We start from the raw sequence: 27,635 nt of genomic DNA on the forward strand, positions 1-27,635 counted from the left end.
TTATGCCCCTCCCCGCACCGCCCCCCGCCCCACCCGCAAAAAAGAAAAAAAAAAAAAGCGCCAATAATGGGACCTGAGATTTGTCAACTAGGGAACTGTTGGCCACATCTTGGAAAGCAGTGTTTACTTATGGCGTTCTGTTTTAGTTTTTATTGACGATTTCATTCTTTAGACACCTTTGGAGTGTTTGCTTGGGTCAGGCACTGTTCCAAGGGCTGGAGAAATATTGAAAGCGTGGCATGCTGCAGTACATGGGGTAGCAAAGAGACACGGCTGAGCGACTGAACAACAGCACTGTCGCAGGTTGAATTCTACTAGAGGTAGTACTCAGTAAACAAAATATTTTATTAGGTAGTGATGATACACCGAAGGACTGATGCTGAAGCCGAAGCTCCAATACTTTGGCCACCTGATGCAGAGAACTCACTCATTGGAAAAGACCCTGATGCTGGGAAAGATTGAAGGCAGGAGAAGGGGACGACAGAGGATGAGATGGTTGGATGGCATCACCGACTCGATGGACATGAGTTTGAGCAAGCCCCAGGAGTTGGTGATGGACAGGGAAGGCTGGCGTGCTGCAGTCCCTGGGGTCTCAGAGTCAGTCACTACTGGGCAACTGAACTGATGACACACTTAGGCTGTCAGGTTTAGAGTGCGACTGGGTGGGGAAGTGGGGATTATTTTAAGTAGCATTTGGAGTTCTCTTTGAGGAGGTAACATTTGAGCAGAGATCTGAAGGAAGTAAGGAAGGAAAACATGTGAATATTTGCGAAGAGAACAGAAATGCTGACCAGAGATGGAAGCGTGCTTGGTGAGTCTGTGGTTTAACAAGGCCACTATGAGAGGAGAGGACACAGTCAACAAGGGAGAGTGGGAGAGGAGATTAGAAGGGACTAGAGGGCTTGAAGGCCATGGTAAAAAGTTTGGATTGTTCTTCATGTTATAGGAAACCATCAAAGGGGTTTGAGCAAAGAGTGGTGTGGCTGAATACATTTTGACAGAATCACTGGTCTGCTTTGGGGAGAAAAGGCTGTGGTAGGGCTAGAGCTAATACAGGGAAAGCAGTTTAGGAGGCTCTTACAGCAGTGGGGTAATAGAAGGAGGAGAGAGCCTCCTACAATTATATAACCTTCCTACAAGGCATTTGCTTTGACAGCCCAAGATACTTGAGATAATTAAGGGCTCTGGATGCCATGCTAATAAGTTTGGATGTTGTTCATATATATGAAAATGATAATAGAATATTTATTTAGCACTAAGTACGCGTTGGGCACTAAGCATTTTACATTAGTACTGAATGTAATCCAAAGCTATAAGGTCTGCACTGTTAACAAATAAGAAAACAGATAGCGATATATTAAATGCCTTGTCCAAGGTCTCATGTCTAGGGACCAGGAATCCTGCCCCTGCTGGTAGAAGAAAGGTGCAGAAGTTTCCTCTCCTTGTTGCCCAGGATGGCTGAGCACTGACATATGAGGACCCAAAGCTTCCAAAACTCCTGAAAAAGTGAAACCTTCATTTATTTGACCCATTTCTCCTGCTGCCCCTCTAAGGGTTAATATTTTACCAATTTTGGGTTATCACATCCATCTTATAGGCTTCAGTACATACTCCTCTCCTCCTTGTCCTCTGCCTCCCTTTGAGCCTTTAATTTTGCTACTTTTTCATTTTTCATCTATTTTCTGCCTATCTCTCTGCTTCCTTCTTCCCCTTCATTTCTATCTCTTGAGATCAGGTGGGGAACAAGAAAAACAAATATATGAAGGGAAAGGAAGAAGCTGGTGTAAGGGAGAGACATTTAAAATCTAAGTTTCTGAGGTTATAATTAATTCAGTGTTTCATTCCCTTAGTCCTTGCCTTTTTTTTTTTAAACTCTGTAGAGGTCCTGTAGCCCACAGAGATCAAAATGCTGTAGTTCTAAACACTCAAGAATCCATGGGAAACCTCCTCCATTGCTATCCAGAAATATCTTCTGTACCCATTGTTTCTTGATCACCCCTCTCCCAGTGGAAAGTTTCCTTCCTCCTGTTGAAAAAGATCCCTGTGGCCTCTGCCTCTGCCCTAGATCTGATTTCCCCACTTTGAACTGCACGTTCCCTCCTCTCTTCACTTTCAGACTCTCCCATGCAGTGATAAACACGCTCAATTCTTCTGCCTTAAATCATACAAATGCTCCTGGCAGATTATTTGTTGGCTAAATCAACACCTTTCTCAATCCCCCCTTTGCTTGCCTAAACTCCACTATAGAGGCTGGAAGAGCTAAATTTTTTCTTTCAGACTCCTTTGCTCCTAGCCTCCATGCAACACAGCAGCTATGGTCAATGAGATGTAATCAGAAGTCTGCTGAGGGCTTCTGGGAAAACCTTTTCTGATAAAAGGCACAGATGTTGCTAGTGTTACCAACCCCCTTTCTTCCTGCTTTGAATGCAGATACTTTACGTGAACTATGGGAGCCGTCCTGTCCTGTGACATGATGAAAAGTCATAACACTCAAGGCACTGAATTATTTTGCCTTTGGAACAATGCCAACCACCTCCAGATTAGTTATGGGAGAAAAATAAATCCCTGTTTGCTTGCAAGCCATTGTTATTTGGGCTTTCTGTTATTTGCAGCCAAAAGCTTTCCCTCTCTCAACCAGTCTCCCTCTAGTTACCCTTCCTAAATCTCTCCTTTGTCAATCAAGCTATTAAGTCCTTTTCAACCTTTAACTCACTCTTCAACACACTAAAAGTTACAGAGATTATAAAAAAACCAAAGGCCATTTTCTATTTTTACCTTATTGTAGCATTTGAAAATCTATCTCTATGCTAAAATTCTTTTACTTCTATGCCACCACCTTCTGATTTTTCTGTTTTTCATTTCTTTTTTTTTGCCTGTTTTTTCTCCTCAGATTTTACTAATTTGACATCTCCCACTTGTGTGTGCTAAGTCATGTCTGACTCTTTATGACCCCATGGACTATATAGCCCACGAGGCTCCTCAGTCCATGGGGATTCTCCAGGCAAGAATACTGAAGTGGGTTGTCATGCCCTCCTCCAGGGGATCTTTCCAACCCAGAGATTAAACTCAAGTTTCCCTCATTGCAGGCAGATTCTTTAGCAGCTGAGCTACCAGTGAAGCTCCTTAGTTTAGCCTTCCACTTACTGCATTTAAAGACAGTACTCCCAGAATACCCTTTTGTCACCACCCTTCTACTTATTCAACTGCCTATCAGGAATCTTCATTTGGATACCGCTCACTCATAAAATGCCCCCAGACCAAACTCATCATTGCCCCACAAAGTTAGTCAACTTTTTGTGTTAATTATGGCAGCCATCCACCTAAATAAATCTGAGTGCTCACACTTAATTGATTACCTAGATTCTGCCTTATCATTGCTTGAATTCTTCCTTTTCTCTCCCATCCCACTGCTAGTTTCTTAGTTTAGCCCTAGGAAAACAAAGACTGTCTTTTTCAGTTTGATTTCCTAATCATATTTATCACCTACAAGTGAAATTGCTTTAACTAGTCTCATAACTACAGATCTATAAAATCTCTCCCTATGACTGTTTTGAATATAAGTTGCAAAGATTTTGTTAATAACAAAATTTTCATTAATAACAGATTAATATTAACAGATTTTCATGTCTGTCAGTGTTTAGCTTCCTCTCCTTTCCACTTTGATAGTTAAGAGTACAATCCAAAGATGTGTTTGAATCCTATGTACTCTAAGACTATATTTGTTATATTGTTTTCTAAATAATTAGCTTATTAACAATAGTTTAATGACTGTTAGTGGAGAATTAAAACAGCATGCTATTGTATTCAGATCTGTACAATTATTCTGTCATCTGGTAGCAACCAGCCAATATTTCAGAGGAGAAAATAAAAGGGTGTAGGGGAGGACATGGAATGATCATAGAAGTTGGTAGAGGTACAAAATTTTGACATAGGAGCATCTAGAAAACATATATAAGATGGTGAAAAATCAAGGATTTTCAAGCATTCATTATATTTATGGGATTGTAGCATTTTAGAGCTTATAGCACTCTTGGAGCCTTCTAAATCTAAAAATCCCTCATTTACCAAATCAGGACACTGGGACCTGGTGAAAGTAAGTGCCTTGTCCAAGTTAGTAGCAGATCAGGACTACATACCAGGTCTTTGGGCTGTCCAGTTAAGCACTCTCACATTTTCTCTCCAGTGTGAAGTCTCTGATGTCCAAAGGAGAATCTGCAGTATAATACAATAGAACTTATCTTCAGCATGAATCCTCACTGCTTAGAACATTAGTTATTTAAACCTTCTGGTATAAAGTAAGTTTTACTTTCTGAATCAAGATTTCTCTCCACTTTTATGTGGTTTCTCTGCAGTGGTCTGTATTTTCTGACATGGTATATTATACTTCAACTAAAAAATTACTGGAATCATTACATTTATTAGGTTTCTATATTACAAGACTTATCTGATTACCACTGAAGAGTTAATCATGATGAAGGGTCCCATGTTTTCCTCACGTATGAGTTCTCTGATGCCGTGTAAGATTTGTACTCCGACTGAAGGCTTTTCCACATTCGTTACACTGATAGGGTTTCTCTCCTGTATGAGTTCTCTGGTGCACTATAAGGGATGAATTCTTAATGAAGGCTTTTCCACACTGATCACATTCATAGGGCTTCTCACCAGTATGAATTCTTTGATGCTCAATAAGGTATGCACTCTGGCTGAAGGCCTTTCCACATTCACTGCATTCATAAGGCTTCTCTCCAGTATGAATAACCTGATGTACAGTAAGGGATGATCGCCCAGTGAAATGTTTTCCACATACCATACACTCATAAGGTTTCTCTCCAGTATGAATTCTCCGATGTTGAGTAAGAGATGAATTCTTACTGAAAGCTTTCCCACACTGATTACATTCAAAAGGTTTTACTCCAGAATGAAGTCTCTGATGCTCTATAAGGTATGTACTTTGGCTAAATGATTTCCCACATTTGTTACATTTGTAGGGTTTTTCTCCAGTATGATTTCGCTGATGCAGGGTAAGAGCTGAGCTCTTACTAAAGGCTTTTCCACATTCACTACACTCATAGGGTTTTTCTCCAGTATGACTTCTCTGATGTACAGTAAGATGCATACTTTGACTGAAGGCTTTTCCACATTCATTACATTCATAGGGTTTTTCTCCTGTATGAGTTCTTTGATGCACTGTGAGATTCATACTTTGGGTAAAAGCTTTACCACATTCATTACATTTGTAGGGTTTCTCTCCAGTATGAATCCTTTCATGTTGAATAAGGGATGAATTCTTGCGGAAAGCTTTTCCACACTCTTTACATTGATATGGTTTCTCTCCAGTATGAGTTCTTTGATGAACAGTAAGGTTCATGCTCTGACTGAAGGTTTTCCCACATTCATTACATTTGTAGGGTTTCTCTCCAGTGTGAATTCTTTGATGTACAGTAAGTGAGGAACGTTCAATGAAGTGTTTCTCACATACATTACACTTATAGGGTTTCTCCCCCGTATGAATTCTCTGGTGCTTAAGAAGAGATGAACTCTGGCTGAAGGTTTTCCCACACTCATTACATTCATAGACTTTCTCTCCTGCAAACATTCTTTGACTTTTAATTAATTCAGCATTTTGTTTACTGTCTTTTCCATGTGAATTCCAATTGTGAGGACTTTTTCCCACAGGAATAGTTTGTTGTATGTCAATGATTGAACCCTGACTGGAACATCTTTCAAGTTCATTACCTCCACATGTCCTTCGCTCAGTGAGGGTTTCCTTATGGGTAATGTGCACTTGGCCCAGATGTCTATCCTGGTTTTCCTGTTGCCCCTCTAACCAATTATCAGGTTCCCAGGTTTCCCGTAAAGAAGAATGCCAGAGACCTTCCCTTTCCATTATTACCCCATAAGATAAATCTTCAGTAACTTGGGCTTCGTAGTTGACTCTTTTGTTTCAAGTCTTGGTCTTCCAGTCTGAAAAAAATAAAAATTCAAAATTGTTTCTATACTAGGAGATTGAAAACTGTATAAGATGGGGATGAGAGAATGCAACTGAGAATAACTATATGGCACATTTGAGAGCATCCAAGGATGTCCCTATAATTAGGAAGAGAATTGGAAGGGAGGGAAAGAACAGTGAGCCACCCATAAATAACAGGGGAACTAGAAGCAGGGTAAGCAGAGGAAAGAGTGAGCCTATGCAGGAGGGACAGATACTAAAGTCACTGACTGCTGGACAAGGCTAAATAAGGAAGATGGAACTAAGGGAAGATATACAGACAAATTGGGATTAGGAGAGGCAGATCAAAAAGCCATGGCACATTTACCAGCAGTTTCTTCTCTCCTGCAGGCTGCCTGTAATTCTGATATTAAATCTTCATAAAACATAATAGTGTGATATAGTGAAAAGATTGTTTACCATGGAGGCAGACAAACTTGGGTTTAAACACTGGCTGTTAACACTTAGCCTCTTAAGTACTTACTTGTTTCTTTGAATCTGAGTTTCACAGATATAAAATGAGGATGCAAATAATCTCATAAGAACTAAGTAAATTAATGTATATAAACTACCCTTAGGGTACATACTTATCAGGAAGGTAAAGTATCAGAACATACTTGAAACTTAAACTCTCAAGGGAGGAGATGGCACAGTCTCAAAGCTCCTCCCTTCTGCCCAAGGAGCCTGATTTTCTCACTCTGTTTAGGGAAGAGAATCCTAAAGGGCCCTACCCTTTCCTAAACACCCATTCCTTGAATATAAAAACTAGTGGCAGAGGCAGGTAGGGGAGAATCTGTTGAACTGCTTGAAATGGGGCAGGAGGGAAGGCCTTGTAACCACTCAGACTTTGTTTTCACTGATCCCATTTCTTATCCCAGACAAAATGGCCTGGAAGCAATGAGAGGCAGAGGACAGGAAACTACAGTCTGAGAATCCATTTGTCAGGTTGATCAAAATTACCAGAGCAGAGATCAACAGTGAACCAAGAGATCAAAGGCCTATGGGCAGGAGGCTTTACTGTGAAAGCAAAAGATGTGCATGAACTGGACTTTATCCTTCTAATCTGACCCAGTTACACAGAAGAACAGAAAAAGTGGAAAGCCAAGGAGGGTCCACCTGTAAAACACACACACCACCAAGTAACCTCAAAGAAGACCTATCCTGTCAAGTGTGAAGTACCAACAAGTGCTACCCAGTAAACAACACAGAGGACATAGGGTTATATATTCACACGGTTAGACAAAGTCCAGAGAGACAAAACTATTGAAAGGAAACTGACACACAGAAAATAAAAAATTTGAAAACTAGAGGTTCAAGAAATGTTTGAAATAATAAAAGTAGGAGAACAAGGGGGGAGCATAAAAATCAAATGGGAGAATAAACATTGGAAGACTAAATTGGTCCCAAGCATCAGAAGACAAAAAAAAGTTACATACTAGAGAAGGTATTTGTAACACATCACTCAATGACTCAACACACACCAAATGGTACAGGTCTCATGAGACTCAAGGACCTCTGAAGTCGTTTCTCCCCAAGGTGACACTCATAAAACAAGTCTTTGCAACCTGATCCTTACCTGGGGAGATGCGCCCAGAATGTTCTTTTGTCATCAGGTTCAGTTCTCAATCCAGCTGAGAAATCACATTTGGTTTGGAAAGCTGATGTCCTGCTCGGGAAGAAAAACACTACATTTGCGTTCTGAACTGAGCATAAAGATCACTCCCAGCATGTCTTATCCCTTCCCCTTCAGGACTTCTCAGAGTGTGTGGCTCCTGAGATTTCCCATTTTTCCATTCTCTACAGAAAAGACCTTTCATCTTGAGAGGACAATAAGGAACTACCCTAAAATAATGTCCTGTAGTATCAGGATTTCAAGTACAAATTCAAAAATTCCAGAGGCTGTACAAGCTGTCAGTGGTAGGAAAGATGGTAATATGTAGGTTTTGAGTTACAAGAAGTCCTTACCCAGTGAAGTCCTATAGTTTCTCAGCATCACTTTCCCATACAGGTTCCTCTGAGAAGAATCTAGATGGACCCACTCCTGCCAGGTGAAGTCCACAGACACATCCTTGAATCCTGAAACTATAAATTCCTGCTTAAAAAAGAATTATGCCAATAACTCCCTCTGAGGGAAGTAAAAGAAAAATAACAAAACACAAGCAGCATTAGATGGGATAGGATAAAGAGATCTGTGAGAGAAAATGTTATCTTCCAAAAGAAACCACCTCTGCAATAAAAACAGACATCATTATAAAACAATCAGGGACAGACATGAGGAGTAATAGGGAAAGACATTGAAGGCTGCTCTAGATTAGCAGTGGAGAAGAGTAGATGGTATTCTGATTGTATCCTATTCACCTCACTGAGGAAAGGACGGATTCCCCACCCTAAATAGCACAGGATGACCAAATACATGACACACAGCACTGGACAGAAAAGATAGACAGCAGTTATTAGTCACATATTCTCACAACCTGGGGGAGGACACGCCACACCATGCAAGACCATTTGGTGGTTGTATTCAGAAACAGCTAGCCTGCATGGGCTGTGGGAGGCAGGCTTTGTACTGACAGGACGATGTGGCCCTTGGCTACCATGGGAAGATGTGATTGGCTTATTAAAACATTTTCGAGCTGGTAGGAAGATAAAAAACCATTAGGTTGAGGATTAGTACAAGTGTACCTGGCCAGAATGACGGGAGCCAGCTGCGTGGGGAGCCTTTCCCACTAGGTGGGAGCATATCCAGTGAGAGCAGGGGAACTCACAGCTAGGTCTCTGGAGCTCCCTAAGGTTCAAAGCTGTAGAGACAGCACATGGAATTTTAGGCTTTACAATAACTGGGTGGAAACTCCAGTTAATGGGGGGAAAGCATGTGTAAATAGGATAAATCTAGAATGTGGCTGGTCTGTGAGACAACCAACAAAACACCCAGCTTGACTTGAAAATGGCATTTCAAACTTATAAGCCCATTTGGGCCTTGTTTTCCATCTCTTAGACGAGGAAGTAAAACTGTAAGAAATCACTATGTTTGATGAGTGTGATGGTTAATTTCACGTGTCAACTTGACTGGGCTAAGGTATGATCGGAGAGTTGGTAAAGCATTATTTCTGGGTATTTCTGTAAGAGTGCTCCCATTTGAATAGGTAGATTGAGTAACAAAAAAGGTGGAAGGGCAGCATCCAATCCACTGAGGGCCCACACAGAACAAAAAGGCTGAAGAAAAGTGAATTTGTTCTCTTTGCTTGAGCTGAGATAGCCATCTTCTCCAGCCCTTAAACATAGCTCTCTTAGTTCTTGAGCCTTCAGACTCAGACCAGGACTTAGACCATCAGTCACTGGATCTCACACCTCTTGGTTAGGAGTGGGACTGCAGCACTGGCTTTTCCTGGGCCCTCTGCAGTGCAGATGGAAGGTCATGGGAACGCTTCATCCTCCATAACTGTGTGAGCCAACTCATCATAACCTCTCTGTATATCTACATATATCCTATTAGTTCTCTTTCTCTGGAGAACCCTAACTAATACAAGGAGGGAACACTAACTGAGTGGCAGTTACACTAAATGATAACTCACCTTGTACTCATTTTTTTACCAAGAGGAGATTCATATGCCTCAGCTCATTTAACCCAAAGGACAACTGCCAAAGTGATAGAATTAAAGTCATCATTTTACAGACAAGGAACCTGAGGATCAAAAAGGTTAGTACATTCAAGATCATACAGCTTGAACCCAAGGCCATCCAACTCCTCATGTTGTGAGAAGGCCAGGAAAAGATCCCAGCAACTCTCAGCAAGCACAAGAGTGAGAGAAAGACAGAAAGGGAGATGGAAGCAGACTCAGGACTGAAACTCGGGGGGAAAAAGGGTTTCAAGGAAGAGGGGCTAGTCAACACTATCAGAAGTCAGGTAGGTTGGATAGCATGATGGTTGAAAAGAATGTCTGATTTGAAAATGAGCTAATTTCAGAAGAATGATGAAGGAAGAAGTCAGCTTACAGTGGATAAAAGAATGAATGGAAGATGAGGAATCAGAAGCAGCCAGATGAAATTACTTCAAACTTTTTGTGAAGATGAGTAATAAGACTGTATGAAAAGAAATAAGGAATAAGTTGTGGAAATAAAGCAATGGAAAAGGTTGCATTTAAGGACAGAGAGCACTGTAATATGTGTATAAGTAAAAGAGAGAAAAGGACTGACAAGTTCAGAGATGGAATGAAACCAATTTCCAAGCAATTTGGATATTTTACATCCTACTGGCTTAGAACTCTAGAAAAAGTGTCAACACTGAGGCACAGAGTTTACTATATTTCTTTCTACCTCATTATTTATTTTCTCCTAGTACTTTTAAATCAACATATCAAAATAACAAAAACATGTTAAAAATTATTGACAAACATTGTCAAGAAAAGTAAAAGTAGCTATTTGTTGTTCAGTCACCAAGTCATGTTGGATTCTTTGCAACCCCATGGACTGTAACACGCCTGGCTTCCCTGTCCTTCACCGTCTCCCAGAGTTTGCCCAAGTTCATGTCCGCTGAATCAGTGATACCATCCAACCATCTCATCCTCTATCACCGAAAGTAGCTACTAGTAGTATATAAATATATGGCAGAAATTCCATTTTATGAAAGGAAAAAAAGAAATGAGAAAAATCATCAGTTTGAAAAATGTTCTAAAGAAAAGGGAAGAAACAAAGCATAATAATGATAAATCATTAAATAACAAAAGACTCAATACATGTATAACAACAAATGTAAATGGGCTGGCTTTATCCATTAAAAGAGAAAAGCAGTAAAATTGGCTTAAATTACAATTATATGGCACATACAAGAGGCCCTGGAAAATTACATGGACAGAGGAGCCTGGTGGGCTATAGTCCATGGGGCTGCAAAGAGTCAGTCGCAACTGAGCATCTAACACATATATACATATAAGAGACACACATAAAACACAAACCAAACAGTTTTAAAAAGTGGGGATGCTAGAGAAAAGACATGGTGGCTCAGTGGTAAAGAATCTGCCTGCAACGCAGGAGATACAGGAGATGCAAGTTCAACCTGTGGATCGGGAAGATCCCCTGGAGGAGGAAATGGCAACCGACTCCAGTATTCTTGCTGAGAGAATCCTATGGACAGAGGAGCCTGGTGGGCTACAGTCCATAGGGTAACAGAGTCAGACATGACTGAGCGGCTGAGCACACACACACACAGACAAGATATAGCAGGCAAAAGCAAACAAAAAAAAGGGAGGAGACCATATCAATAACAGATAAGGTAGAATATATGTGGAAATAAAATATAAGCCCCTTTGTGAAAAAGGTAATAGATCATAAATATGATACCTTCTTTCTGGGCTTCCCTGGTGGTCCAGTGGTTAAGAATCCACCGATCAATGCAGGGTACACAGGTTCAATCCTTGGTCTAGAAAGATTCTTACATGCATCTAAGCCCCCAAGCTGTTATCTACTGAGCCCAGCCACTGCAACTACTGAAGTCTGCGTGCCCTAGAGCCTGTGCTCTGCAACAAGAAGCCACTGTAATGAGAAGCCCACGCCCCCCAGCTAAACAGCAGACTGTGCTCACCACAACTAGAGAAAGCCGCGTGCAGCCACAAAGACCCAATGCAGCCAAAACATAAAACAATAATAAAATACATTTTAAAAAAACAATGAATTAAAAAGCAATAATAAATATATTATCTTTCCAAAAAATTAACCTACTTTCAATAAGTTAATAATAAGGCAAAATTAAAAGCCCAAATTTAGACTCTGATGGGTTTATATGTTGGTCTTCTCTACCTTCCTAGATTCTTATTCCCTTAAGTGCAGAAACTACTCCTCCACTCCTGCCACAGGCCACAGAGCTTGTCCCTACTATGAAGCATACTATCGAACCCTGGGTAGATTAGTATAGAAAGCCATTTTAAAAAGCTAAAGTGAAACTTAACTGTATCAATCATAAAATGTATTTGATGCTAATCTCTTAAGATGTTTTCTCCCTTTCTCCTTTCCACTTATTATGGGTTTTTTTTCTCCCCAGCACTACATTAAGCTCATGGTAAATCATGGTATTTGAAATAAGCAGCTTCCTAGGTTTATCTCCTTCATGCAGAGGTTTCCTCAAATATAAAACACAGAGTTTTTTGATACTGTTATTCTTTAAAAAGGCCAAACATCAAATGGAATAAATAGGAATATTTTAATAATGAAAATATACTTTATAAAGAAGATACAATAGTGATGAAGTTTTAGACACCACAGTAGCACAATGTTTTCAGATATAATTCTCAGCAACCCAGTGTCTTAATTTTTTTTAACCAAGTCACAACTCTGGTTAAATCACAATCACAATAGCAACAAAAATTGAAACGCCTCAGAATACACTTACTAGGAATAAGCAAGATCCTTATGATGAAAGTTAACAAAAGCCATAATGAAAGATCTGAATAAAAGGAAGGGTAATTTTTTTTTAACTCAATAGGAAGAATATTGTAAACATGGTAATCTTCCTCAAATTGATATAGTTAGTGAACCCAAATCAAAACTGCATATTTTTTAACAGTTTCTGCTGAACTTGATAATAGTTAATAAAATTTGACCCTAAGGATAAATGTATACGAATAGTATAGTAACCAAAGGAGGTGGGGATGTTCTTTATAAAGTAACTAAATTTTAAAACAAATAAAATAGAGTGGTACTACAGTAGAAATAGAGCAACAGAACAGAATTCAGAAAAATAAGCTCAAGTGTGTATGTATATGTATCTGAATATGTTATATGTAAACATTTTATATACATATATAAATTTAGTGTGTTATCTAATTTAGTGTATCTAATTTAGTGTAAATTTAGGTAGTATCTCAAATCTATCAAGAATAAGCAAAGTACTCAATATATTATTTCAATAGGTGCATAACAGTTTGAATGCCGTCTCCTCAAACGTGCCAACCCAGTGCTGCCTAACTAAAGCAGACTCCGTGTCACACTCAGCCGGGCCACCCTACTGTTTGGTGACCACAGTGTGTAACAACATCCTAAGTGGTATTTCTTCTTCTTCATTGCTGCCTCCTCTTTCTAGAAGAGAACATCAAGGAGGAAAGGGCTTTGCCTGTTTCATTCACTACTACCTTCCCATCATCCAGAACATTGCTTAGCACATGGTAGGCAGGCGCTAAAAATCTGTTTAATGAAAGGATAGGTGATGAAATGCCTCACCACACCATATTAAATGAAGTTAGAGTCCAACCTCATATGTATACAATAAATTCCAGATAGCTCAAGAAACTAAATTTAAAATGATAAAAACCAATAGAAAATGTAGAAAAGTATTTCTATAAACTTAGGCTACAGAAAACCTTTCATAGCAATAATTCCAAAGCCAAACAAAGGAAAAGAAGTGTTAACTGCATAAAACTTTATTTGTAGCCAAAGATTATAAAAAATTTTAAAAGAAAGCTGAATGACAGGGAACAAGAATGGTGATTTATGGCAAAGGACTAATATCCACTTCTTTTATATATAAACAACTCAACATAAAAATGGACAAAGGACACAAAATGGCATCTTAAAAGGCTAGAAGAATGTACATCCACAGTCATTTTTGAGAATTTGAGACCTAGAAGTATATCTTATAACCTTATCACCTTAATTTTTTTTACAATTATATGCTTAATATTTATATTCAGAAAAAGAAGATAAAACTTAAAGGCAAATGCAAGTTATACTTGGGCAATTCACAGTCACACAACTGGTTAATATAGGAAAGATGGAAATATTAGGAAAGATGAAAGAAGGAATACAGTTCTAACACTGCATTGATACATCCTAAATCAATCACTATACTCTTTGAAAGTGTCAAGGTCATCAAAGACAAAAACTGAGAAACTGTTCCAGATTAAGGGAGACTAAGGAGACAGGATATTTAGATACCAGGTGAGAACTGGATTAGTTCCTGGATCAGATAAAGGACATTTGTGGCAAAACAGGACTAAGATCCCAGGTTTAATCCCTGGGTCAGGAAGATTCCCTGGAGGAAGGCATGGCAACCCACTCCAGTATTCTTGCTTGGAGAACCCTATGGACTGAGGAGCCTGGCAGGCTACAGTCCATAGGATTGCAATGAGTCAGATGTGACTGAAGCAACTTAGCATGCATCATGCACGCATTTTAACTAAATAAAATAAAATCAAGGCTACTGACAACCAAACTGAAACCTTCATCAACTAAAGTCTTCTGAGTGCTCCCCCACTTAAATCTTCCTCCTTTCCAGAAATTCTCTCTGATAGTACCTATTTTTGTGAATTATGTTGCCTTTTAAAACTGAGCTTGATAACACAGAGGAGAGAAAGTAACACAAAGAGAAATCATGACAGCTAATGCTTGTCTTCATGAAGTCTTTAGACTGGCTCCTTTTATAAATAACCAAGTGACATATTCAAGAGACTCCTAACATATGACCCTATGAATAGAGAAACACCACAAGCCCTTTAGGATGGCAGACGAGGTTAACTATACCTAAACTTAAAAAGTAAAACAAAAAAACACCTAAGAACTTAGAGTTTCCTGGGACAAATCCTCCTGATGTCTTACTTCCTTTTCCAGAGAAGCAACAACTTCAAGTTCTAGCAAAAACTAGTAGGTTCCATTTCAAGCAATCTCTCAGAGCAAAAATAGCCTAGGCTCCTTATTCACTTTTTTCCTCTGATTTTTTCTGCTTCTTTTCAGAACAGCTCTCATCATGCCAACTCCCTTCTTTAAATTCCTCTGACTCCTCCTGTACTCTTCATGCCTACCACCCCACCCAACACACAAACTCCTCCTTCCTGGTACTTGACCCCAACTTTGTCTCTGATTCCCTCTCACTTCCAGTACCCTGCTACCTTCACTCCACCTGTAAAACTTGTCACCTGCAAATTGGTACTTGCCATCTACCTCTACACATGAGCTGCTGCAACTGCTGACCTTCAATACCCCCTGAAAGGAGTTCAGGGTAGAGATCGGGAATGAAGCACTCTGTCCTCTGGGAAAACTGGCAGAACAGGTCTTTAGATAGTTATCCTCAGGAGACAATATTATGAGCCCAGTTCTTGCATCCTGTCCTAGAAAAGCACTAAAATCCTTCATGGTGACATCTCCTTCTTGTGACTAGCAGTAACCTTCTGCAAAAAAAAAAAAAAGAAAAAGTGCTTGATTGCATGTATTCCCCCTTCCCCAAAACCACATACATACTAACCTTCCCCCTACCTCTCTGGAGCAGTTTCTAAGAGCTATCTGAAATGCTGCCTTCAGTCCTCATTTTGCCCCAAATAAAACTTAACTCACAATTCTCACGTTGTGCATTTTTTTTCAGTTGACAAACTCTAAAACACCAAGTATAGTGTCTGGAATAATGCTAAGAATGCCTACAACTGAGCTAGTACTTTCAACATTCCAGGAACCAATGCTGGACTCTTTTTACTTTATTTCATTTGAACTTTCACCACACTTATGAAGTAGGTATTATTAAATGAAACAAGTCCAGTGAAATTCTTATCAGTGTCAGGTATGTGGCAAACACTCACTTAATATTGTTATTTCTATCATCACCATGAGGAACTAATGCTTAGGAACGTCAAGTCACTCACCCAAGACAGTGCAGCTATTAAATAATAGTTGGAATTTAAACTTGAGACACTCTGACTTCACTATAGCAAATCCTCTCCACGTATCCCTACCCGGCCCTACTTCTGGTCACCACACTGATCTCTTTCTCCTGAACTCTGGAAAACCTGGGTCCTGGAACTCTGACAACCTGGGTACTTAACTGTACTTGTTCTTATTATTATATATATGTGCAATCATCATGACTGTTCCCTGTAGAAATGTGACCTCTTTTATGTTCCTGGAGAGTCCACAGCCCTATAAGCAACTACAAGGACCATCTCTCACATGATTTCTGTTCCTTTTTAGACCCCTGAACAGCACCAACAAATTAGCAGGCCAAGGCATCCAGCTGAATAAGGAACTGGCAGCTGAGAACAGAACAGAGAGACATTGAGAGAGGGTTTTGTGGAAAACGGGCTTCCCTGGTGGCTCAGAGGTTAAAGTGTCTGCCCGAAATGCGGGAGACCCAGGTTTGATCCCTGGGTCGGGAAGATCCCCTGGAGAAGGAAATGGCAACCCACTCCAGTGTTCTTGCCTGGAGAATCCCATGGAGGGAGGAGCTTGGTAGGCTACAGTCCACAGGGTTGCAAAGAGTCAGACACGATTGAGCTAATTCACTTTCACTTTGTGGAAAACATCCAACCTTCAGAGATCTCAATAGTTCTGTTTTTTGTGGTGAGGCCCACCTACACTTCAGGAGCAAGGAGCAAGGGAGAGGTTTGAGAGAAAAATGAGCTCACCTGAACTCCCAAAAGTGGAGGCCCAGCAGCCATTGCCTTCTCCTTCCTTCCTGTGGTGTCCTTCCCAGGGGATGGGCAGGATCCAAAGATGGAGCTGAGGGAAGGAAAAGATGTGAGAAACAAGACTCCTGCCGAAAAGGAAAAAAAAAAAAAAAAAAAACTGAGAAATGGAATATTGCCTGCCGCATCAGTTAACAAAGGATATTATAGTTATCAGGATTGCATCCACCACCCGTGAGCTGGTGAGCCCGGAGGGGAACTCAGGAAAGAAAGAATACCTGCCATCTAGCAGACATCAGACTTCAGCCACTCCCCACAGTGAGCCTTGAGGAAACTCAGGGTGTGAAAACACAGGATACTGGCCCCAGGTAGCTGAGGTACACATCAAAGGAATGATTTCAGTGAGCCCTGACCCTTGCATCTTCCCATGCACAGAAAAGTGCTAAATTCCTTGAGATATCTGGTTTTCTTTAATTAACAGATTAATTTCTTTAATCTTCTGACATTCAGACTACCTGCCCTTTGTTGCAAAACTCCTATATACCCGAGCTCCTCCCCAGCCTCCTCAGAGCAGCTCTCAGGGTTACTTGAGATAGATGCTGCCTCCCAGGCTTGGGCTTGAGGTCATAAAAAATTCTGCTGAATAAAACATAACTCCCAACTATTAGGCTGTGAATTTTTTTTTTTTTTTTGTCTACAGTAGAATACCTACAGATAAGCCAGATAAGTGTATGGCATTTATGTGAAGAATACCATGAAAAATACCATTTTATTTACTGATTAAACTTATTTAAAGAAAGCTGAACAAAGAGAGACATACCATCTTCCTGGATAGGATGTCACAATATCCTAAGTTGTCACTTCTTTGAAATTAATTTATAAACCTAACACATTCCCAACCAAGTTATACCTAAATAATAATCTTGTAAGGTTAATTATGGAAAAGATGATCTTTTTTAAAAGTTAATTGTGTTTTATATCAAAGAGGACACAAACAGATGGAGAAACATACCATGTTCATGGATTGGAAGAATTAATATTGTCAAAATGGCTATTCTACCCAAAGCAGTCTATAGATTCAATGCAATCCCTATCAAGCTACCAACGGTATTTTTCACAGAACTAGACCAAAGAATTTCACAATTTGTATGGAAATACAAAAAACCTCGAATAGCCAAAGTAATCTTGAGAAAGAAGAATGGAACTGGAGGAATCAACCTGCCTGACTTCAGACTCTACTACAAAGCCACAGTCATCAAGACAGTATGGTACTGGCACAAAGACAGAAATATAGATCAATGGAACAGAATAGAGAGCCCAGAGATAAATCCACGAACCTATGGACACCTTATCTTTGACAAAGGAGGCAAGGATATACAATGGAAAAAAGACAACCTCTTTAACAAGTGGTGCTGGGAAAACTGGTCAACCACTTGTAAAAGAATGAAACTAGAACACTTTCTAACACCATACACAAAAATTAACTCAAAATGGATTAAAGATCTAAATGTAAGACCAGAAACTATAAAACTCCTAGAGGAGAACATAGGCAAAACACTCTCCGACATAAATCAAAGCAAGATCCTCTATGACCCACCTCCCAGAATATTGGAAATAAAAGCAAAACTAAACAAATGGGACCTAATGAAGCTTAAAAGCTTTTGCACTACAAAGGAAACTATAAGTAAGGTGAAAAGACAGCCCTCAGATTGGGAGAAAATAATAGCAAATGAAGAAACAGACAAAGGATTAATCTCAAAAATATACAAGCAACTCCTGCAGCTCAATTCCAGAAAAATAAATGACCCAATCAAAAAATGGGCCAAAGAACTAAACAGACACTTCTCCAAAGAAGACATACAGATGGCTAACAAACACATGAAAAGATGCTCAACATCACTCATTATTAGAGAAATGCAAATCAAAACCACAATGAGGTACCACTACACGCCAGCCAGGATGGCTGCTATCCAAAAGTCTACAAGCAATAAATGCTGGAGAGGGTGTGGAGAAAAGGGAACCCTCTTACACTGTTGGTGGGAATGCAAACTAGTACAGCCGCTATGGAAAACAGTGTGGAGATTTCTTAAAAAACTGGAAATAGAACTGCCATATGACCCAGCAATCCCACTTCTGGGCATACACACTGAGGAAACCAGATCTGAAAGAGACACGTGCACCCCAATGTTCATCGCAGCACTGTTTATAATAGCCAGGACATGGAAGCAACCTAGATGCCCATCAGCAGATGAATGGATAAGGAAGCTGTGGTACATATACACCATGGAATATTACTCAGCCAGTAAAAAGAATTCATTTGAACCAGTCCTAATGAGATGGATGAAGCTGGAGCCCATTATACAGAGTGAAGTAAGCCAGAAAGATAAAGAACATTACAGCATACTGACACATGTATATGGAATTTAGAAAGGTGATAACGATAACCCTATATGCAGAACAGAAAAAGAGACACAGAAATACAGAACAGACTTTTGAACTTTGTGGGAGAATGTGAGGGTGGGATATTTCAAAAGAACAGCATGTATACTATCTATGGTGAAACAGATCACCAGCCCAGGAGGGATGCACGAGACAAGTGCTCCGGCCTGGTGCACTGGGAAGACCCAGAGGAATCGGGTGGAGAGGGAGGTGGGAGGGGGGATCGGGATTGGGAATACATGTAAATCCATGGCTGATTCATATCAATGTATGACAAAACCCACTGGAAAAAAATAATAATAATAATAAAAAAAAAAAAAAAAAAAAAAATGGATGCTGTGGCCATTAAGCCATAGTCACTATCCCCACCCTGATGGTGAGCCCCGAGGGAACTGAGGAAGGAGAAAAATGGGCTAAATTTTGTCTTGGCCACTGCAGCCACCCCTCAGGGAGCATCCTGAGGGACTCAGGATGGGAAAGGACAGGATACTGGCCACAGAAAGCTAAGATGCACATCCAAGGAATGGCATCAGTGAGCCCAAGTGCTAATTTCATTAGCTCGACATGTATGGCTTTCTTTAATTAATAGTAATATTTTGTTGTTCTGACTACCTGGCTTTTGTGGCAGCCAAAACTCCTATATATACTGGCTCCTCCCTTACCTCTTTGCAGCAGTCCCTCAAAAATACCTGAGAGATTGTCTTCTAGGCTTAAATCTTCAGTTTTGTTCAGTGAATAAAGCATAATTCTCAACTTTAAAAAAAAAAAAAAAAAAAGTTAATTGTGTTATGAAACAATAGCCAGGAAATTTCTGAAAGGGAATAACAAACTTGCCCTCCAGCTATTATAGGATTCTCTGGAGGAGGAAATGGCAAGCCAATCCAGTATTCTTGCCGGGAAAATCCCACGGACAGAGAAGCCTAGCAGGCTACAGTCCATGGGATAACAAAGAATCAGACACGACTGACCACATACACACAATTAGAACACACAGTTACTGCATAGGGAGAATCACTCATTCACCAGATATACTGTTGAACACCTACTGTGTACCAGGCACCTATTCTTAGGGCAAACAAAATAAACTCTCCACCCTCATGGATGTTATAGTCTAACAGGGAAAAGGGTCAACGGAATAAATTAAAATCCTACCAACACAAACAGTTCGGGAAAAAGTTTATACATAAGAATTCAAGATATGAAAAAATGTGACAGCTCACATCAATGAAGAAAATGTCATGGTCCGAGTGCAGGTTGGAAGAGAATTTCCAGACATGAGACAGAATGAGAGGGAAATAAAGTTTATTAGAGTAGGAGACGCTGTTAGAAGCGTGGGCCAGCTCAAGGGAGAACCGGCCTTGAACAGGAGTCCTTAGTTCACTTTTATACCCAGGGTATAAGGAGTGGGATAGGGGTCTTGCAGGTCATTTGCTGATGGGATGAGGCATGTATACTGGGTTGCGTGGGTGGAGGGGAGAATAAGGCAAATACCTTCTCCCTGTGGGGTAGGAGGGGAGACAGTTTATAAAGCTCAGGAGGACCTGAAATCCATTAATAGTTACATGGGGGAGGGAAAGACGATAAGGGTCTGGTTTTTCTGTTCCTGCATTCCAAGACCCTCCTTGGTTTTATCTGCTCTTTTGTCCTTGAGTCACCACATTCCCCCCTCTCTTTATCTTTAGGGCCAATTCTTTGGCTCCTGTTGATACCCTGCTCATGTCTAACTATCTACCTATTTCCCTTCTCAGGCATTTGGGAACCCAGTCTCAAAGGAAAAGGGGTGATGACCACTCTGGCTTCTTCAGGCTGTACAGGGGCATCGTGGGGCTCTGGGTTCCCTTTGCCTGCTCTCTGTCAGGGTGCATTTATGGAGAGAGAGGAGAGTCCATGGAACGATAAGGCGGCTTGTTTCAGCATTGTCTGGGTGTTGGCCAGGGTATATTCTTGTCATACTATCACTTGGAGATGTGTTGTATTCTAGAAGAAACAAACTCAACACGAAAGTTAAAGGTACATGGCCCAAAGATTAACAGAAATATAAAAGCTGCTGAGGAGCTAGCCAAGAGAACCAGGACTAGGCATTGGTTCGCGACATTAGTGTTTCTCTAGGTATGAGAAGATGCAAGAATTGGGGTTCACAGAATCTTTACCTGAAAACATCTGATTATCTGAAGGCCGGTTCTTCTGGGTTTTTCCCAGAGCAGAGTGCCTTATTTCTGATCTCCACCCTGAACTCCTTTCAGGGGGTGTTGAAGGCTAGCAGCTTGCAGTGGTCATGATGTAATCTTTGTAGAAGCAGCTGACCAGTGCCAACTTCCAGTCAGCAGGGTCCCTTCATAGCCACATATTTGACCATGCTTTGGGGGCATTTCATGGCCGTTGTGTCCCGCGGTGCCGGGAAGGCTCATTCCCAGGTCTACTGCAGAGTCCATTGACAAGCCACTCAGTGTGCTGTTACTGGACCAGACCTTGCAAGCAGCAAAAGTCTCTGGACCATACCTGTCTTACTAGCCTCTTGGTCCAGGAAATGATTCCCTCTTGTTGCTTCTTCCCATATCTAGAGTTACATTATTATAATCATTGATCTCATATGGAACTGCATATCAGCATTTTATCACAGGCTCAGTCACACATTTAGTACCGTAAGAAACAATCATCTGAAACAAGTGACATAGAAAATAACATAGCTAGCAGTTATTAGTAAGGTCACAAGTAAGAATTATAAGTCAAGAACTTCCATTAGGTAGAGTCCAGTATACCGCAGGTCACCTGACTTAGTTAAATGATTATAGCCATGTGTGAATCTCCTGGTTGTACATCTGGGAGCATCTGACCTTCATCCAAAGATTGGTTATTGAGACAAGCTTTAGAAACAAACTTAGAGTGTCCTTTTTAATAACTTAATTAAACCTTTTGGCAATATAACATAACAATAAGAAACTATCTCAGAAGTAAACACAGACCTTAATTAACAAAACTAGAACTTAATATTAAGTGAAATATAATATTTTGTCATTGTGAGGGCATTAACCCTGTAGCCAGGGAAGGCTTTAACCCATCAAATAAAAATGAGATTTGTCAGGGAGCAGGGAAAAGCCAAGCAGCCGTCTTGGATTTCCCACAGCCCTGACTCTTTGATTTACAGCTACTGTTCACCCATTTTTAATTCCCCACTTTAGGAGTAAACTATTGCCATGTTTTAAGGACATCCGGATAGCAAAAGTCTAACCGTGAGGGCTTATTTTTTGTAGAAGCAGAATGAGCTTTGTCTACATGTACCATAACCTTAAATAATGTTTTTTAGTTTACCAAAGTAACAAAAGATTTTAAAAACAAATAGAAACCACTTAAAGGCAAAGAAATTCATAATCTGTTATCAAAAGCTGCATTCTAAGAAAACTTTGTTCTCTTAACATATAGAATAGACTAAATTCCAGTCTGTTACTAGTTTACCAGATAACAAACAAAATTTGTTTATCGCTTAATCTTAGAAAAGTCTTTTCCATAAATCTTGAAGTAGCAGTATTCTTGCAAAGGCATCAGGGTGAAACCATAGAAGGCATGTTTAAAATCTGATTAAATTGCAATTGACAATGTAGCCTGGTCATTGCTATGACTTGTAACACTTTAACATGATAACTAGAATTATAACTGACATTTTATCAAGGCATATCAGATTTTCATGAATTTTACTTAATTTCTAGGATATCTATATTAGTAACCTCAACCATACAATATAACCTGAGATGATTCATCTCTCTTCTAGCAATACTTCCCATGTAATTTAACATGTCAAATGAACTCAGGTAGTTTACTATCTCTCTTTGGGATGTATCAGGGGCCCTCTGAAGCATCCCAAACTTAGCTAGAAGTCAAATGATTTAGGAAGTGTTTTCAATAAATATCAAAAGGGTTTATAACACTCAGCCAGATAGGATCATATAAGACAGTGAAACAACCCGTTATTCACTTAGCCAAAGTTAACAAAAGATTTCAAAGGTAAACATAGAACGGATCACTTCAGGGATAAAGAAACTTAAAATCCATTATCAAAGGCAATTCAACATCTCAAGAAAACAAAACTCTTCCCTTGGGGTCCACTTTCCATAAAACCTTCTTATCACTTTCTGTACCCATTACTTTGTTCTCCCATCCTGAAACAGTCACGTGTAAGTCAGACCTCCTTCCTTTCCTTCCATAAAATGTAATTTCATTCCTCATACCTTCTTTACTGAAAACACACATCCTACTTTCCTTAAGGAACCAAGAAATGACCTTTATATTAGCATTCTATAGATTGGTGAACATAAATACCAGTGACAATTTCTAAAAAAAAATTCTAGAGAACATCTCAGCCTCAAACATTATTCATTAATAGTCCAAAATCTCTAGTTTCTCTGTAAGAGGAAGTTAGTGTTCAGTAATGAATGTTTCAGAATCTTATTTTATTTGGAAATGACCTAGCTATTCAATAAACTTCCATCACTTAGTTTAGCACAACCCTAGAAATTCAGGTTACCAAATCTAGAGAGACTGTTTTAGACAGACATTTCTAAAGTATAATTATTCTTAATAGTTTATCTAAAAGCTCACATCTCATTTACATTTTTTAGGAGTTTTTTATTTTTCCAGAGGTACTTTCCTTGTTGACAAACTTGTAACAGATATAATAACAATTTTTAACTTATAATAAACCTAGGCACAATGAAACTATTATGGTTAATGACTCTTAGACATGTCTATATCAGATTGGCAAACAAACATTAATACTAGATATTTAATATTGACTATTTCCCAGTTCACGTGAATCTGAAATTCATGTAGGTTAATTTCTCTTGTATTTAGAATTGTTTGATTTGCAAGCGCTTACTTTTCTTTAGGCCAGTTAAATTAGAACTTATTTACAACTTCAGCAATATCAAAAAAACCCAAAAGACACACACTGAGACATACATAAATACAGACAGACAGAGATCGCAGTTTCCCACTTGAGATTTAAAATGTCTCTTTGATTTCCTCCACACGCCCCCCGCCCCCTTTTAAAAAAATTCTAATTTGTCCAAGGCTGAGGTCTCAGGTAAAGTGGGCTGTGTATTTCAAGGACATGGGAAGGGTTAACTTCAAGCTTTTCCTAGGCAGGCCTTTTAATAAGCTAGTTGTTCTTAACTGCATATGCAAAAAGAACCGGGTTTGCAGTTTCCAGGAAAAAAATTTCATTTTAACCAGTTTCCTCCAGAGTATAGAATATCATGGCCATCCTGTGTCAAAAAGTCATCTTTCCTTTCTGTAGTCATAGTTTTATAGCTAAAATATACACCAAATAGTGCTCAAATTGACTCTGATATCAGGGGTAGATCAGCTGATAAAAATCTTGGATTGTCCCTCTGGTGGGAAGTGAGGTCTTTGTCCCATCAGAAGAATCTGAAGGGTTAAGGGAATTTGCAGGAGTGGGGGAAGCTTGGTCCTTCCTCACCCTGAGAAACAAGAGTAGTTAGAAGGGAATTCTTTAGGATGTTCAGGAGTGGGGAAAGCTTAGTTCCCTCCCCACCTGAGAGATGAGCTTAGTTAGAAGGGGATTCTTTAGAATGTTAGGAGGTTTTGATCCTTCAGGCTTTTGAGTATAGGGAAAGACCTGGACCAAAGGGAACCTCAGAATTCTTTCCAAGAGATCATGTGGAGATGAAAGGTCAAGTAGGGGTCATCTAGGAAATCTGCTGGAGACAGAGAGGGACAGGAGACAGGGAGGCAACAGAACGTAAGGAAATTCTGAGCCCTTCCCCTGCTTTTGGCAAAAGCTAGTGTGCCATTCAGAGGTCATGTTTTTTTTTTGGGTCCTCCAGTTTGTATTGGGGCCAGGTCTTCTGCAGGGTCAAAATTTTCCAGTTTCTGAGAAAGTAGCCAGGGGGTGAGTCTGAGAGAGGCTCCCAGGACTGGGAGCAACTGGATGATTCACCATTTGGCGATTCCCTGAAAGAGTGGAAGGCACTCTTGAGATGGCTCAGAAGCAACACCAAGCTCCTGTAAAGCAATCTGGACTGAGAGGGAAAGAAGTGAAAGTGACAGGGAAGAAAGCTGAGGAGTCTGCCTTAGAATCCTATCGGGGAGGCGGTGGCCAGGGGACAATGGTCTCTATTTTCCTTCAACCACTATGTACTTGACATGGTGCATGGAAATTGTCTTGCTGCAGGCGGATGCCCTTGTGGCCTGATCCGTTCCGTGTCCCCCTTATCCTCACACGGGAATCTTCATGTGGCAGGCATCCTAATGACTTTTAACTGCCTGACCTGTGCCCACACAATATTGGTTGGCCTAGCTCTCAGTTGGAAAGAAGACACAGGAGAGACCTCCACCCATTTGGGCGGCAGCTACTGGGGCTCACAGGGGGTAACCCTGGCCAGACTTCCTCAGTTGCTTCCACAGCACTTGTCTGCTTGCAGAGGGTCCCTAAGAGAAAGGAGACGCAAGGAGGTGGGGGAAGAGGCCCCAAGGTCCCCCAAAATGTCAGCCACCAAAAATGTCGTGGTCTGGACGCGAGTCAGAAAAGAATTTCCAGACATGAGACAGAATGAGAGGGAAATAAAGTTTATTAGAGTGAGAGACGCTGTTAGAACAGTGGGCCAGTTAAAGGGAGAACCAACGTTGAACAGGGGTCCTTAGTTCACTTTTATACCCAGGGTACAAGGAGTGGGATGGGGTCTTGTGGGTCATTTAGTGGGTGGGTGGGGGGATGGAGAGTAAGCCAAATACCTTCTGTCTATGGGGTAGGAGGGAAGACAGGCTATACTGTTCAGGAGGACCTGAAATCCATTATTAGTTACAACATGGGGGAGGGAATGACGATAAGGGTCTGGATTTTCTGTTCCTGCATTCTAAGACCCTCCTTGGTTTTATCTGCTCTTTCGTCCTTGGGTCACCACAGAAAGGATGAATGATTCAGTAACTCAGAACAAGAGCTTACCATTTGGAGAATAATAAAAATTAGCACATAAAGTGAAACTAAAGTACTAGAAGAAAATGAAGATGAATATCTTGTGACATATGGACTGAAAGACTCCCTAACAATGATGTCAAACACCCAAACATGAAGAGAAGGCTTGCACATCTGAACATATAAAAATGCAACATTTCTGCATAGAAATTGAAAATGTATTTGTGTATCACACACACAATTTAAAAACACAATGCAAACTGCATAAAAATATTCACTAGCTTTCAAAATGCAAATAGGTGCACCTTATTGTTTGCACCTCTCAGAAAGTTAGACAGTAACAGTCAGACTTAACTGTGTGTCAATAAGGTACCCTTACCTTGCGATGTTTATAACCTACTTCTGTTCTACAGAGAACAGGACAGAGGTATCAAAAACTTTACAGTATGATTTAGAAATTTCACTTGAGAAGATTTACAGAATGAGGTAAGAATGCAAAGATAAATGTAGCCAGATGGCCTTTATTGTTTATAATACTAAACAACCAAACAAAAAAAGCCCACAGCAACCCTGAGAAAGAACTCTAAAGCCTACAGAGAGGACTAAGCGTGGCACGGACATACTTTTCCTCATATTCATTAATAAGCTGACTTAGCTGTTCTTAAAAATTAGTGTAAATAGATGGTTTCAAAAAAAAACTTTATTCCGCATCTTAAGTTGTACTACGCAGATAAAAATATTTTATTAAAAAATCACGGAGCTTCAGATTCGCACACATGTATTGCATAACTCATTTTTTAAAGTAAATGGAGAAAAGGATACTAACATCCACATATTTGTTTAGAGAGCATATCTGTGTATATAGACATGCAGATTTTGACAGTTTTCAAATGATTTTTCCGTTTTTGCGCCGGTGAACCTTCTAGTTGTCCTATAGTGAACTTTTTTTTTTTCGGTAAGAGAAAAAACTGCTTTAAAAAAAATAAATAAAAGAAAAGGATTCCCTCAAGCAGAAATCTGCATAGGATGGCCCTCCCCATTCTTTTTTTTTTTTTTTTTCCCTCCCCATTCTTACGGAGAGAGGAGTGAAGCGGGGCCCGCGCCAGCGCCCCAAGGAATCGGAAACCACTGAGGTCCTGAGATGCGGTTTACACAAAGGGCAGGTGCTGGAGCCCCGAGACAAGCACCTTGGTCGAGAATCCCCCGAGATTTTCAAGGCGGGTCCCGGGGACAGCTCGCGACGGGGAGGAACCCAGGGTCCGAGCGACTTCCAGAGGCTTCGGCCCCTCACTTGCCCCGGAACCGAGCTCTCTGCCCTCGCCACTCGGGGCACAGGTGGGCGAAGAACCGCGCCCGGCCCCTCAGCTCTCGCTGTTCTCACCGGCTGGGCTCCCAGGGCAAGAGGAGGCACGCCTGGAGTTAAAAGCCCGGCGCTGCGCTGGGTCAGAGAGGTCGCGGCCCATCAGCAGCCCGCCCCACCCCTCAGGGGCCTCGCCTGGCTGCGCTGGACTCCTCCCGCCGAGGCCCCGGGCACCCTCCGGACCGGGCGCTTCCCGCCGCGGCCCCTGCACTCACCCTCTCCCAGAAGGAGCCAAGGCAGCCTGCGGACCGATGACGCCCCTCCTGGAACCTCCGCCCCAGGAAGTCGGACTACATTTCCCACAAAGCTTCGGGGGCGTAGCGAGGGCGCAGGAATGCGCAGACGCGAGCCTGCAGTGGGGCGGGGCGATTCCATCCGGAAAGAAAGTGGTGGCTCCCAGAACCGGTCCTTCATTTTGGTGGGCTTGTGGCTTGTCAAGCTAGAAGTCAATGGCGCGGTGGCCTTACCCCAGCAACCCTGAAGCAGCCCCCTCAGTATAGCTTCTGGATTCCTAACCCATGGGTAGGGGACAAGGGGCGGCCA

The 27,635-nt window shown here is 40.8% G+C and overlaps 1 protein-coding gene across 6 annotated transcripts; it reads right to left on the minus strand.

Moving 5' to 3' along the window:
• Positions 1-327: 327 nt before the first annotated feature.
• ZFP2 (ZFP2 zinc finger protein) lies at positions 328-27,391 on the minus strand. 6 transcript variants are annotated; one of them, XR_009694018.1, is made up of 7 exons: positions 27,308-27,379; positions 16,644-16,737; positions 16,366-16,459; positions 7,955-8,071; positions 7,566-7,655; positions 5,894-5,964; positions 328-4,212 (listed from the first exon to the last, which is right to left on the minus strand). XR_009694018.1 is itself a non-coding variant. In XM_061149669.1 (6 exons), the coding sequence occupies exon 6, from the start codon at positions 5,885-5,887 to the stop codon at positions 4,493-4,495; it is 1,395 nt and encodes a 464-aa protein (XP_061005652.1). In that variant the 5' UTR covers positions 5,888-5,964; positions 7,566-7,655; positions 7,955-8,071; positions 16,366-16,459; positions 16,644-16,737; positions 27,308-27,373; the 3' UTR covers positions 328-4,492. The 6 variants fall into 6 exon arrangements, 5 of the variants coding, with proteins under 5 accessions (XP_061005652.1, XP_061005655.1, XP_061005653.1 ...); XM_061149669.1 differs by having other exon boundaries at positions 328-5,964; positions 27,308-27,373; XM_061149672.1 differs by having other exon boundaries at positions 328-5,964; positions 7,955-8,081; positions 27,308-27,373.
• Positions 27,392-27,635: the final 244 nt, after the last annotated feature.

This window comes from Dama dama, chromosome 9 (genome assembly GCF_033118175.1).
Source record: "Dama dama isolate Ldn47 chromosome 9, ASM3311817v1, whole genome shotgun sequence".
Classification (NCBI taxonomy): Eukaryota; Metazoa; Chordata; class Mammalia; order Artiodactyla; family Cervidae; genus Dama; species Dama dama.

Coding starts and splice junctions, on each gene's coding strand:
- ZFP2 (XM_061149670.1), bottom strand. CDS start 5,887: ATGGAAAGGGAAGGTCTCTGGCATTCTTCTTTACGGGAAACCTGGGAA.